This window comes from Mesoplodon mirus (assembly GCF_964341445.2).
Source record: "Mesoplodon mirus genome assembly, chromosome: X".
NCBI lineage: Eukaryota > Metazoa > Chordata > Mammalia > Artiodactyla > Ziphiidae > Mesoplodon > Mesoplodon mirus.
In genome coordinates, this window is record NC_138981.1 from 52,750,261 (window position 1) to 52,764,314 (window position 14,054).

Consider the following 14,054-nt stretch of genomic DNA (forward strand, 5'->3'; position numbering starts at 1 on the left):
AACCTCCTCCTCGCACCTCCTAGGGAAATTTGCCTCAGAAGATTCATCATCAGAATTTGAGATGATCCATTTTCACTCCAGACCTGTTGTCTGGATGGGGAAGAAACCAAGGCAGCAGGCCTTAAAGTTGTTTCTGCCCACAGCAGCACAGGCAACTGGAAGAACAACAGCTCAGAGAGGTCTGGAGAGCTCAGCTGCTAATAACATGGGCACTTAACTTTGAAAGTTTCTCAGTCTGCTCATCTGGGAAATGGGGCAAAGAGTTGCAGCTCTTCCTCTCTGCCTAGAATTTGGTATACTCCTACATCCTCATCAAATGCAATTATTTTGATATGCCCAGAGTATCTACGTGCTTTCAAGGGTCAACCAGAGAATCGGTGTTTCAGATGGCACAAGGGAGGCCACCCTGGCTAGGCCCCATTTGAAGGGTGTACTTTCCTGGGGTCCTAAAGTAGATGGAGCTGCTGAGCTTGATTCCTAATCTCCTAAGCCCTGACTAAGGGGATGGGGAGTAGAGTGAGGAGTGCAGTCCCAGATAACTCACGCTTCAGGAACCCAGATTGAAAGAAAGGTAGAAGAGACCTGCAGCTCACTGCCCTAAAGTCTGTGTTTATAGTCCAGTCCTTCAGTTCTCTTGCCCCTTGGAGATAAACAGTTGCACTGCTCTCCAAAATGCTTTATGCATTTGAAAGTCTGGAAGCTGAGTGGGGCTGGACCATGGGGATAGATGTCCAGTATTCTTGCCTTCCTTCCTAAAGCCTCTTAGGCACTAGGAGCTAGGGAGAGTGGGAGAGGTAAGAATGGGGAGAGGCAAGTCAGTTCAAGATCCCATTCCCTGCCTCTCTTCCTGCATGATGGGAGATAATTATGTAGGGACATGGGGGGTGGGTCTGTCAAGGCAGCTCCCAGAAAAAGCTCCAAACATCTAAAGTACTCCCCATATACAGATTATCTGGGCTCGCATCCTGTACCCCTTAACCTTGTGTCTTTTTCACTGCTCATACACATCCTCACCCATAGTGGTGCAGGAGATATAAAAGAAGGTACTGTGGAAAGATGAAGATTTAGCAAAATTGAAGGTGCCTGGATCTGGATTCGGGTGGTTATCTGTGCTGGTCCAGGCCCTGGTGGCCTGGACCAGTTAGGACGACTAACCACTGCAGGCTGTGTTTCCCAGGCTCTCATATTTGTTGACTTCTAGTTTCCCTCAGTGAGACAGACGTTGAAAGCAGATTGAAGGACAAGAATGAGGGAAAGGAGAGGGTATTTATTCCTTTTCTCTTGTTTGGATACCCATGATAAGCCTGTGATTCTACTTTCTATCAGGTGAACCCTGTCCCTAGAGTCTGGACATACCTCCTCCCTCACCCCTCCAACCTAAGGGTGATGTTGGCCTCCTGCTGTCACTAAACTCTGGGTTAACTTCCTGTACTTCTTAGATTCTCTGCCTATCACCTATGTAACCAATTTCTTCTCTGTGTTAAATTCATTGTGACAAATATTTGGTAGTTTGTTTTCCTAGTTAGATCTTGACTATAAAATAGACTAGTGTAATTGCAGCCTATGATTCAAGGTGAGTGAATGGGAGACTCCTTGGTCACTTGACTCAAATAGGGTATTGGGCAACAGCCCCTGAAAAGGGTGAAGCCCCTTTACTTCACCACAACCCGGTGTCAGTAGATTGGCTGTGGACCCAAGTTTGGTTCGTTAACAATTAGCAGCCAGAGATTCAATGGAGATACAGGGCTGAGCAAGATGATGCTACCCTTAAACCTACCTGAATTCTTCAGGACCTTGCTTCTAGGACATTACAGCTCCAAATTCTCTCAAGGATCTTGGTGGGGATATATAGGCCATTGGGTTAGTTTTCTCTTTCAGTGGCTAGGCTCCTATGCCTGTTGAATGCCAGATCACTCTAATCCTTCCCCATGGCCAACCAGACCCTTTCCCCCAGTGAACTCCCCCACCCCACACACACACCAACACAACAGCCCCCAGGATTTATTTTGTTGAGGATTTTATTGTGGAGGATAATACAGGAGAGCAGCTTCAGGCAAGTGGGTAGAGCTGTAGTATCCTCAAGTTACCTGGGTCCCCAGGTGGTTTTTTGGAGGCATTGTGTGTTTCTGGGCAGGCTGCAAGGTTACAGTTGGTGTTTAAGATAGCTAATCAACACAGGGGGAATATCCAGCTGGTCGATGGCTTGTGGCTGGCTGGCATGGCGCAGGGCTCTGCGGATAACTAAACGAGCCTGTGATAGTAGTGACCGTGGAGTGGCTACGGGAAGGAAAAAACAGGTCATGAGAAGCAATTCTCAGTGTAGTTCTCCCACCCAAGCTTACATCCATCCTGCCCTGGCTACTGCAGCCCTAATTGCTCTCTCCCTTCTAAGAAATGTCCCCTCCCTGCCCTCAATGCATGGTACCAATGGGGACACACTGAGGCCTAGAGAGGGCATGTTCAAGGCCACAAAACAGTCATGGGCAATGCCAGAAGAAGAAACTGGGCTAGTGTTATCCCCTACCTCATCTTAGTGATCCCTTCCCTAAAAAGGAATCTGTAACCTCTTCTCCACTGGGGCCCCAGGAGAGGGAAGAAGATGGTGTTTTCTTCAACTCATCCCAGAAGGATTAGCTTGGGGGGTGATTTGGGGCCCTCGGCCCTCCAAGCCAGGAGGCCTATTAGAGCTGGGCTGCCTGACACTCACCTCGGGCCTGTAGCAGCAATGCAGTGCCTTTATCATATTGTGAGTTCAGGTCCAGGGAGAGAGATGGAAGGTAGATGTTAGCACCAAAATCAATTAACAGCCGGATGTACTCTGGCTCACAATTATGGTGCAGGCAGATTTCGAGGAGGGTGCGGGGCTGTGGGACTCGAGTCAGCAGGTTCTGGTCAGTACAGTTGTAGTCAGGGTCTGCCCCATGGAGCAAAAGCAGGCGGAAACAATCAAGGTGACCGTAGACTGCAGCCAAATAGAGGGGTCCAGAACATGAAGCTATGTTCGATGCCCAGACTGGTAGTTTTGCCTTGACGTTGGCCTCTGCACCATGACCCAGGAGCTCCTTCAGGATGGCAACAGCACCGTCACGGGCAGCTGTGAGCACAGGAGAGCAGTTGTTGTAGATGCTACCACCAGGACAAGCACCAGCTTCCAAAAGCACACGCACACAGTCCAGATGGCCATGACTGACGGCGGTAAAAAGTGGTGTCTGTGCCTTGACGTCCAAGCTGTCAACATCAGCACCATGTGCCAGGAGGACCTGCAAACAGCTAAGGTGGCCATAAGAAGCAGCCAAGCGCAAGGGTGTCCCAGGGACGCCCCAGCCACTTCTACTGTTGATGAATCGTTTATAACGCTCCTGGCGCAAAAGCTGGTCCAAGGTATAAGAGTCATTGTTGTACACTGCTTGATTGAGAGCCTGCTTCTCCCCCGTGTCGGTGTCCTCCTCCTCTTTATCGGGCTGCAGGAGGGAGAAGATTTTGGTGATGTCCATGAGGTTCACCTTGGCTGATTGGAGCAGAACTATTCTCATTATGAGCAGGAGGATATGCCAGATCTGTGGATGATAGAAACAGGAGAGACTGAGGGCTCCCATCAAAAGCCTGGATGCTTGCCCCCCATCTTTCACCATCAGGCTCTTCACTCATGCGTCCCTTGCTTCTAACTCCTACTCCATCTTATTTCAGACCCCAGAGATGGCTGCCAAAATAGATCAGGCCATTTCACAGCCTGGTGCCTTTGCATATGCTCTTCTGCCTTCCCTTTAAACTCCTACTTCTGGGAAACCTTCCCTAATCTCCTCCTCCTCTGCTCAGGGATTCCAAAGGATTACAACTAGTCTTTAGCTATGAACTTTCACATCACATTTCCACTTATCCGTGGTTCATCAGTGTGTAAACTCCAGGGTGAGGACTCCTGTCTCCATCTTATTATTCCTCCACTCCCTGTAGAGCCTACATCATGGCTGGGGTGTTGGTAGATACATCTTCCTGGGTTCAGAATGTGTGGACTAGTGAGGTGGTTCTGGTCTGGTAGTTGATAAGCCAACAGAATGGTGTTTTGTGGTGTCAAGCTGTAATCCCTGAGCATTCTGACATCAGTCTCATGGGGCAGGCCCTCAACTCTACCTCTCAACCTTTTAGATGAGATTCAGCCTCTTCACAGCCCCACATATGTGACCTCCCCTCAGACTCAGGCCCCTCAGACTTCAGGCAACAGGGTTGCTCAGGAAATGGATGTTGAATGGCATTCACTGAAAGAGGTGACATTACAAGTAAAAGTAAAAGGTGAATTCAAGTAAAACATAGTCAAAGAGATAGTAGGAAATAGTTGAAGTTTCCAGGACAAGTCCTCCTCTCTGTCGACAACTAGTTTTTCCACCAGGACCATTTCAATCCAGGAGTCCCTTTGATTGCCAGCATCTTTTTGGGAACGATGGCTTCCCAATCTCTCTGAGTCAAGCCTTTTCCCGTCCTCTCTGTTCCACCCAGCCTGGAGCCTTGCCTCAACCCTCAACTCTTCTCTCCTCATTATCCCCAGGCCCTACAAAATCACCCATGGCCCAGTGACTGACTCAACCTAAACCCTTGGCATTTCTAGTCCTGTTCCTAGTGCTCCAAAATCAAAGTCACCCCTCTCAGTTGGTAATGTCATCAGGGTAAGCTGGTAGGGTTTTCAGAGGTTGAGTCTCCCTCTTCTCCCATACCCTGCAGCCCTGGGCTCACACCTCCTTTTATTCACTGCCCACCTCCACCCCTCTTTGTTAGCCTGGGACCTCAAATACACACCCATAGAATAAACTGTGAGGTGGGTGGGTGGGGTCTCCCTCAACTTTAGCCCCCCTGCCACAAGTCAGCATCAACTCCATATATGGTCTTTTATTTATTCACTTTTCGGGTGTAATTATAAGAAGATAATTTTAGAAATGAGGCAGACCTAAGTTTGCAACTCAGCACCCCCATTTCCTATCTGAGTAAGCTTTGGGAAAGTCTCTTCCCTTCTTTGGGATTCAGTTTCCTCATTTATAAGATAGAAATGATAGTCCCTGCCTCATGGGGCTGTTAAGAGAAAGAAAGCTACCATATACTAGATATTCAAAGGTGACCTTCCTCTGTGCCTTCAACCTCTCCACTGGCTCCTCCCCCTCAATCATCTTTGGAAACAAAACACTTCTATGGTCCTTTGTCCTACTCTAGCTACTTTTCTTTTCTTCTCTCTCTTTTTCACCAAACATCTCCAAAGAGGTGTCTGCCATCCATTTCCTCACCTACAATTCCACCCTCTGCAGTCTGTCTCCACCCACCCTCAATCACACACTGAGATATTTCTTTAAAAGTCATCCTCGTGGTTAAATCTACTGGCTGTTTCTCAGCTCTTTCCTTTTCTGACTTTTCTGGGACATCTGTCTCCACTGACCACTTCCTCCTATGTAGTCTTCCCTTGGCTTCCTGGCCAGCACACTCTTCTGATTTTTCTCCCCTGAAATAGTTTTGTTCCCCTTGTTCTCTCCTTTTCCTAGAGCTGTAGCTCTCACCTTTATCAGGATGATTTCAAGCCTACCACTCCAAGTCCCCCAGCTCTCTCTTCAGCAAAAGGTATGTATTCACTGAGTTCTTTCAAGTACTTCAAAGTCAGCAGTATCACACCACCACTACTACTATCACCATCACCAAACTAGATCCACATCTCAGTTCCTCATCATCCAACTGGTCAACCAAACCAAACACCCGAGACTAATGTCAGGCCTCTTATCTCATTGTTCCACTCGCATCTAATTGGTCATCAAATCTAGGATTTTACTTCCTAGAGGCCTCTATAGCCAACCCGATCACTAGTGCTTTATCCAGACCCCCATCATCTTTTGCATCAACTGTTGTAGTAGTCTCCTAGTTAGTTTATCTTTTCAATAATTTCTCCACATTTTGGCTAAAGTGATCATTTAAAAGTACAAATCCTCTCTGTGCCAGTCTTCTATTTTAAATCCTTTAATCACTCCCCTTTCTTTCAGAGTATAGCCCAGATGCCTTGCCAGGCTCACAGGCCCTTCATGAGAAAACCTTGGCCAATATCTCCAGCCTCATTTCCTACCACTCCTCTACTTATACCCCAAGATCCATTGATAAGGGAAGAGAAATGATGGCTGTTGATATATATCATGCTTCCTTCTGTCACATGTAACTCCTTCTAATGGGTTAGTTCCTTGAGTCTTTGCTCTTAATAGTACTATAGCAGTCATCACACTATATCGTAACTCCTTCTACATAGGTCTGTTTTGACCCCAGTGCAGATTGGGAAGGCATATATGGAAGTGGTAAAACACGGTCTAGGATTCTGCTTCAATCTCAGCTCTACCAATTAGTAGTTGTGTGATCTAGGGCAGATCACTTAATCTCTCTGTGCCTATTTCTTCATCTGTAAAGATAGTATGATAGTAGTATCTGCCTCAGAGGGTTATTGTTAGGATTAAATGAGTTAATATCAATACATCTTAAATGTTTAGAATACCACCTGTATGTAGTACTCAGTAACTATTTTCACTATGATTTTTATTATTACTTAGGTCTCTAATTTCTATGGCTGTTGCTCCCTCCTGAGGTTAAAGCTCTACAACTTCAGAGATGGAATGCACATAATAAATTATTTACTTTAATTTCCTCAATTTAGAGATGGGAAAACCAAGGCTTAGAGGAGAGCAGAGACTTTTTCCTAAGGTCACATGGCTGTTATTGACAGTTGTCTCATTAGCAAGAACTCAGAACACATCTATAATCGTGTGCTTTTCAGAGCTATTTCACGTAGTGGAATAGGTAATATTATTCCCATTTTGTGGATGAGGAAACTGAAGTCCGATAGGGTAAGGGATTTTCCAGGTGCCTTATATCAGGGTAATAGCAGGGCCAGAAATAGAATCCAGGTTTCCTTATTCCCCATCCTGTTCTTTCTACTGCCACCTGGAAAATAAACACATGCCTCTCCCCCTTGCCTCAAGCAGTCATATTGTAGCTCTCAGGATCCTCATGTTTGAGGGTCATACTGGATTCCAGGATCTCAATCATAGAAGGTTGCTTTACAAATCATTTCTTCTGACAACCAGTAGGGATTCTCTCCTTACTATTTTATTTGGGGGAGTGGTGTTCAGAGAAATGAAGAGGAAAGGGAGTGTGAAGGGAAATGCTGAAGCTCTCACCAAGGTCATACTATGAGCCCACATCAGGGCCCATATAATGAGCCTCCAGAGGGAGAACAAGGCATGACCCCAGCTACCTTGGACACTTGAGTGAATTGTGCCTCATCTCATTAGATAGGATAAAAAACTGAACTCATCTTTTGTCTAATCTCACCGTACTCTGGTTTATTAATCAAAGAGTTTCTATGTGTGACCATTCTGTGCAAGGATCCTCGTCCTGATCCCCAAAATGCAGGGGTTTTAAACCCTTTTTTGGTGGCATTGGCCCCTGTGACAATCTGGCTAAGTCTCTGGTCCCCTCTCAGAATGATTTTTAATACATAAAATATATAGAATTAAAGGAAACCAATTATATTGAAATACAGCTATCAAAATATTTTTAAAACTGCATGATATAGTAATAGAAGTTCTTTACTAACACGTTAAATAACAAGATCTACTAATAAGTTCTAAGTGATTATGAGCATAAATGACATTTCCAGATTTCTGCCACAACTGTAATATGATAGGGAATATCTATGATTTCTTCTGGTGACCAAGTTACAGGAACTAGTAATACTGTTGCCATTTGCTGCCTGCATTCATCCTTGAAGTAAATGGTAAATTTCAGTTAGAGATTAGGGGGATATAAAGGTGATTGCTTGCCCCATCTGTATTTTTGGACACTTTGAATTCTATCTTAGGCCCTCTTGGGTGGGGGGGGGGTGTCTGTGAATCTAGGTTAAGAGCTCCTATGGGAGAGTGGCTGGTTTCAGTGGGCCCTAGAATAGTATGCCAGGCATTAGTAGACTATTTTTAGTACTCATCTTCCCCCCACACACACATACACACTGAGGAGCTCTGCCTTTCTGCCCTGAGCCCACCCTGCTGCATCCACACACAGAATCACAAATACTACACAGGGACACAAAGACAAAACTTCACCTTCCCTGTATTGCATAACTGCAGCAGTTTCCCTCAAGACGTAGGCCCATTTGTACCCCAGAGCCTAGGCAGACACAGTTTCCTGGGACAGATGCGGCAGGAAACCATCCTTCCCTCTGCGGGAAGGTTTCCCCACTAACCTCCCAAGCACCCCCAGAAACCAGATCCAGTGGAATCAGACTACCAAGGTGGTGATCAGAGGTCGTCTGGATGGCAGCGCTTAGGGTTCACTCGTCCCTGACAGCATCATCGCGTCCTAGGCTCCAGGTACTCACCGGGCTGCCCCTACCCCTCTGCGAAGCACTGGGCCCTGGTGGCCCCTCCAAGAGGAGCCTCCTACTGCCCCGGGGGCTGGTGCAGGCAGGGCCCTCAGTTTCCACTGTTAACAACACAGCCTAAAGGGCTGGCTGAACAGGTCCAGAGGGCTAATTTTAGGTTACCCTCCACCCTCCCTCCCAGGGCCGTATTATCTTACTAATGCCATACTGGGAGAGATCCCAGTGAGAGGAGGGCCATCCTCGGGGAAGTCCTGGAAGGACTGACAGGCAGGTGTCTGGCTGGGCCAGGACTCAGGCTCCTAGTGTGTCCTAGGGTACCCCTCCCCACCATTCATATGGGCTACAAGGCCAGACTCCTGTGCTGTGAGTGTTCTCATCCTTTCACCAAGGGGCCTGAGAAGGCCTGGTCTCCCTTAGCACACCTTCCTCCGGCCCAGGCCTCTTCTTTTTCTCTCCCTAACTTAGCCACTCTGGATTTCCTTTTTCCTTTTTTGAAGGACCAGCAACACATTGCTCTCTCCTTCCCCCACCCCAATGCCCCCACTCCCAAGAGTGAGGAGGATGGTGGGAAGCAAAGACCTCCATACTGGTACATATATCAACAAGGTTTTCTAACATTTAGAAGGCCTGATCATTTATAAATGCCTCCCCAGTCCACCAACCTACCAGGCTTAGCTTGAAGAAAATACCCACAGCCTCTCCACTCTTCTCACACCTAAGGCATCAAACCAGATTCATGTGTCCAGCACTAGGAACTTTGTCAATAGCTCAGGTCTTAAATGTATTGTTTTAGCTCCCTGGTTGCCATGAAATGAAGGAAGTGGTAGGGAGCTACCTTTAGAAATAGTCACATTATCTACTTTAGATGTCACCCAAAAGAAAGTGGAAACCAGTGCTTTCTTCCCTCTGGGAGGAAATGCCAGCCTAGCATTTGGTATACAAACTACATCACAAACCATCTGATCATGTCTGAGAAACACTTTATGGAGAAACTATCAAGAAGCCACTATGTGTAAGGTTCTAAATGCAGGAAGAACACAAAGAAATGTAAAATATAGTATCCCTGAAAGAGTTTAGAGTTTATTAGGAAAAACAGACATGAAAACAATTGTATTTCTCATAATGCAAAAATGCCAGAACTAAAAGCTGCCTGTGGTTATCTTGTGTCCTTGTCAATCTCCCAGATTAGTCTGGGAGGTTACTGCAGGGTTCTATGTCCCTACATCCACCAAAACCAATAGTAACTTGAATTTTCCTGCAAAGATATTCCAGTCTATATAGAACATTGATCCCAAGACCTCAGAGTCCCTTTCTTTCCCTTCCAGTCATCAAGGAAGAGAAGGTTCCAGTCAGGAAAAAAGAAAAGCCAGTGAGGGAATGAGATATGTGTTGGGATAAAGCACTGGCAGCCCTGTTTCACATGATTACTTTGGTGTTAGAATCTGCACATTGAAAGGAAATTTCTACATTTCTGAGAGATGTTCAATGACTTCTGCTTAAATGCTTCCAATAATAGGACACTCTCTACAGCCAGAAGTAACACATCTCATTATTGGACAGCTCAGTTAGTCCTTCTTTCTGCTGAGCCTATATCTGCATCTATAAAGCATCCCTGAGGTCAACTGCTGATCCGATCTTCATTTACCCTTAGGACCTCAGAGAACACAGTTACTTTCTTTGCCCCAAAACAGCCCTCTAGGGATCTGAACCCAGGTATCTTATCCTTCATGTCACCTTATCTCAGTGAAAACAGCTCAGCTCCTTCAACTATTTATTTCAAGCTGGTATCTATCCAGTCACTTCCCAAGTATTGTCTACCACACTCATGAAGTGGTCATGAAGACTGCTTACACATTAACAGCACCAGGGAATTCACAGGAAGTCAGATGACTTCTTAGGAAAGTGTCAAGTGTGTCTCAGCGTGATCAATGACTCTCACTATCAGAAACATCAAAAAGCATATCTCCTTCACCTCAGTTTGAGCCAGTGGCCTGTAGCTGTTTATTATGAGGTTTCATGCAAACCTGATTAGCAGCCAATAAACAAGCTATTATGATGCAGTATTATTCTTGAAAAAAAAGATTAGTAGGATTTTTAATGGAAAATTTTGGAGATAATTGTATATTAACATACAGTTGTAAAAATAATACAGATATTGGGGAATATTTTCAACTAACAAAATTAAAATTAACATCACCCACTTTCCACATCCATTTTCCCTACACCATACACATCTCTCTCTCTCTCTCTCTCTCTCTCTCTCTCTCTCTCTCTCTCTGTCATCTGGTTAGAAATACACTTTCTGGTGTTTCTAGCAGCTGTGAAAACTCAGAAAAAATATACATGTATTTACTCAGAGAGCACTAAGAAATGGCAAATTACTCAATTTCAAAGCTTTCAAAAATCAATTGTGCAAAAGAACTCTTTAAGTATCCACTTAAATGACATATAATTCTACAAGAAAAATAAATATTGATGGTATTTTTAAAAGGTTCACTTAAATTTCTGTTTTATCCCCACAAAGGAAGTCATCCTCTTTGCTTTTTAATTTTTTGTCAGTTAGAACATGGTGGGAACGTGTACACTATTGAGGAGGCTGAGAGAAGCTATGACATTGATTCTGTGAAATAATATACTCCAGTGGCTGTTGAATAAAGCTTATTGCTTTTGAAAACCAAAAAAAAAAAAAAAAAAATACAGAGATCCCCTGTAGACTTTACTATTTCCTCCAGTAGTAGAATTTTGCAAGACAATGCAGTGCCACAAGTAAGATAGTGACATTGATACAATCCACCTATCTTATTCAGATTTCCCAAAGTTTACCTGTAGTCATGTGTGTGTGTGTGTGTGTGTGTGTGTGTGCTTCTGTACAATTTTATCACATAGTAGGCTCTTGCATATACCACCACAGACAATATACAGAATAGTTCTATCACAATAAGGATACCTCAGATTTCCTTTTTATAGCCATATCCACTCCTTTCCCACTCTCCCTCCTTGGTCCCTAACCCTTGGCAACATCTAATCTCTTTTCCATTTCTATAATTTTGGCATTTCAAAATTATATAAATGAAACCATACATTTCTTAAAAAATATTTTCCATGTCTCTATTTGACTTTAAAAAAATATTTATTTTTCGTTGCTGCACGCAGGCTTTCTCTAGTTGAAGTGAGCTGGGGCTACCCTTCATTGTGGTGCGCGGGCTTCTCATTGTGGTGGCATCTCTCATTGCAGAGCACAGGCTCTAGGCGCAAGCTTCAGTAGTTGTGGTGCATGAGCTTGGTAGCTGTGGCTCACGGGCTCTAGAGAACAGGATCAGTAGTTGAGGTGCATAGGCTTAGCTGCTCTGCAGCATGTGGGCTCTTCCAGGACCAGGGATCGAACGTGTGTCCCCTGCATTGGCAGGTGGATTCTTAACCACTGCGTCACTAGGGAAGTCCCGAAACCATACCTTTTGAAAGTAGCTTTTTTTCATCCAGCATGCCCTTGGGACTCATCCAAGTTGTTGCCTGTATCAAGGTTTTGTTTTGGTGGTATGTATGTACCGTGATTTTTTTAACCATTGACCCAGTGAAGGACATCTGGATTGTATGTAGTATTTGGCTATTAAGAATAAGGCTTCTATGAACATCTGTGCACAGGTCTTTATCACTCTAGTAATATCATAGGCCTTATTGAGTAAAGTGATTACCCTAACCCTAACCCTAAAGTGATTACTCCCATTTTACTCTTCTGTGTCAGATTCCTTTAGCTATACTAGGGCCTGTGGCTTTTAATATACTTTTAGAATAAGCTTGCCTATGTCTAAAAAAAAAAAAAACTTGAGATTTTGGTAGAAACTGTGTTAAGTCTATATAACAATTTCAGGAGAATTGACTGCTTTACTGTGTTGAACCCATGAACATGGTATTTTTTTTTTAATTGTTATTGGAGTATAGTCGATTTACAATGTTGTATTAGTTTTTGCTGTACAGCAAAGTGAATCAGTTATACATATACATATATCCACTCTTTTTAAGATTCTTTTCCCATATAGGCCATTACAGAGTCTTGAGTAGAGTTCCCTGTGCTATACAGTAGGTTATTATTAGTTATCTATTTTATATATAGTAGTATATATATGCCAATCCCAATCTCCCAATTTATCCCTCATCTCCCCCCACTTTCCTCCCTGGTAACCAAAAGTTTGTTTTCTACATCTGTAACTCTATTTCTATTTTGTAGATAAATTCACTTGTACCCTTTTTTTAGATTCCACATATAAGTGATATCATATGATATTTGTTTTTCTCTGAACATGGTATGTTTTTACATTTATTTAAGTCCTTAATTTCTTTCATCACATTTTGTAGTTTTCAGCATATGTATCATGTACATATTTTGTTAAGTGTATACCTACGTATGTGAATTTATTTGGATAAATTATAAATTACATTGGGTTTTGATTTCAGTTTCCATGTGTTCATGTAGAAATTTGATTTTTTTTGTGTGTGTATATTGATTTTATATCTTGCCACAGTGCTGACTTCACTAGTTCCAGTGTTTTTGTTTTTGTATATTCCTTGGGAATTTCTATGTAGTCAATCATGTCATCTGCAAATAGGGACAGCTTTATTTCTTCTTTTCCAATCTGAATGCCTATTTCCTTTCCTTGCCTTTTGCAGTGGCTAGAACTTCCAGAAATATATTGAATAAGAGTGGTGAGAGTGGACGTCTTTGCTTTTTTCCAGTCTTGAGGGGAAGCATTTAGTCTTTCATCATTAGGTATGATGTTAATTGTAGTTTTTTTTTTTATAGATGCCCGTTGTTTTATAGACAAAAATCTAGGTTCACGAAATTCCCCTCTATTCATATTTCACTGAGAGTCTATATCAGGAATGGATGTTGGATTTTGTTAAATGCTTTTACTGCATCAATAGATGTGGTCATGTAAGTTTTCTTCTTTAACCTGTTCCTATGGTGGATTATGCTCATTGATTTTGAAATGTTGAATCAGCCGTTCATCCTTGGAACAAATTCCACGTGGTAATGGTGTATAATTTTTTAATGCATTGTGGAATTAGGTTCGCTAATGTTTTGGCAAGAAATTTTATGTTTAAGTTGATGAGAAATATTGGTGTGTAGATTTCTTTTTTTTTTTCTTCTCTCTTTGATTTTGGTATCAGGGTAATACTGACCTCCCAAAATGAGTTTAGAAGTCTACTCTTTTCTTCTGTTTCTGGAAGAGATTGTGTAAATCCATAAGATTGGTGTTAATTCTTTAAATGTTTGGTAGAATTCTCCAGTGAAACCATCTGGGCCTTGAGATTATGGGGGGAGGGGAGTTTTTACATAAAGAATTGCAGTTATTTAATGGGTATAGAACTATTCATATCAGATATTTCATCTTTATTAAAGTTTTAGTAGTTTGTGGGTTTTGAAGGTCAATTTTCTCTAAATTGTCATATTTATAAGTGTGAAGCTGTTCATAGCATTCCCTTTTACAATTAATCAATTATTTTATTGTGGATATATATTTATCATTTTACTCACATTAAAAACATTATTTTTTTTGTTTTATGTTCTGTTTTATGTATTGTTTTATGTTCACAGCAAAATTGAGAGGAGGAACATAGATTTCCCATATGCCCCATCCTTATGCACAAATAGCCTTCCCCTTTATCA

General features: G+C 43.1%; 1 protein-coding gene across 1 annotated transcript in view; it reads right to left on the bottom strand.

Moving 5' to 3' along the window:
* Positions 1-2,037: 2,037 nt before the first annotated feature.
* The window catches only part of LOC309796620 (phosphatidylinositol-3,5-bisphosphate 3-phosphatase MTMR8-like), a 218,709-nt gene continuing 206,692 nt past the window's right edge, over positions 2,038-14,054 (bottom strand). Inside the window, exons 14-15 of the mRNA XM_082609862.1 lie at positions 2,708-3,557; positions 2,038-2,277 (exon numbers count right to left, since the gene is read on the bottom strand). Of these exons, the coding sequence (XP_082465988.1) occupies positions 2,144-2,277; positions 2,708-3,557 (984 nt within the window). The 3' untranslated portion in view covers positions 2,038-2,143. The remainder of the gene's footprint in view (positions 2,278-2,707; positions 3,558-14,054) is intronic.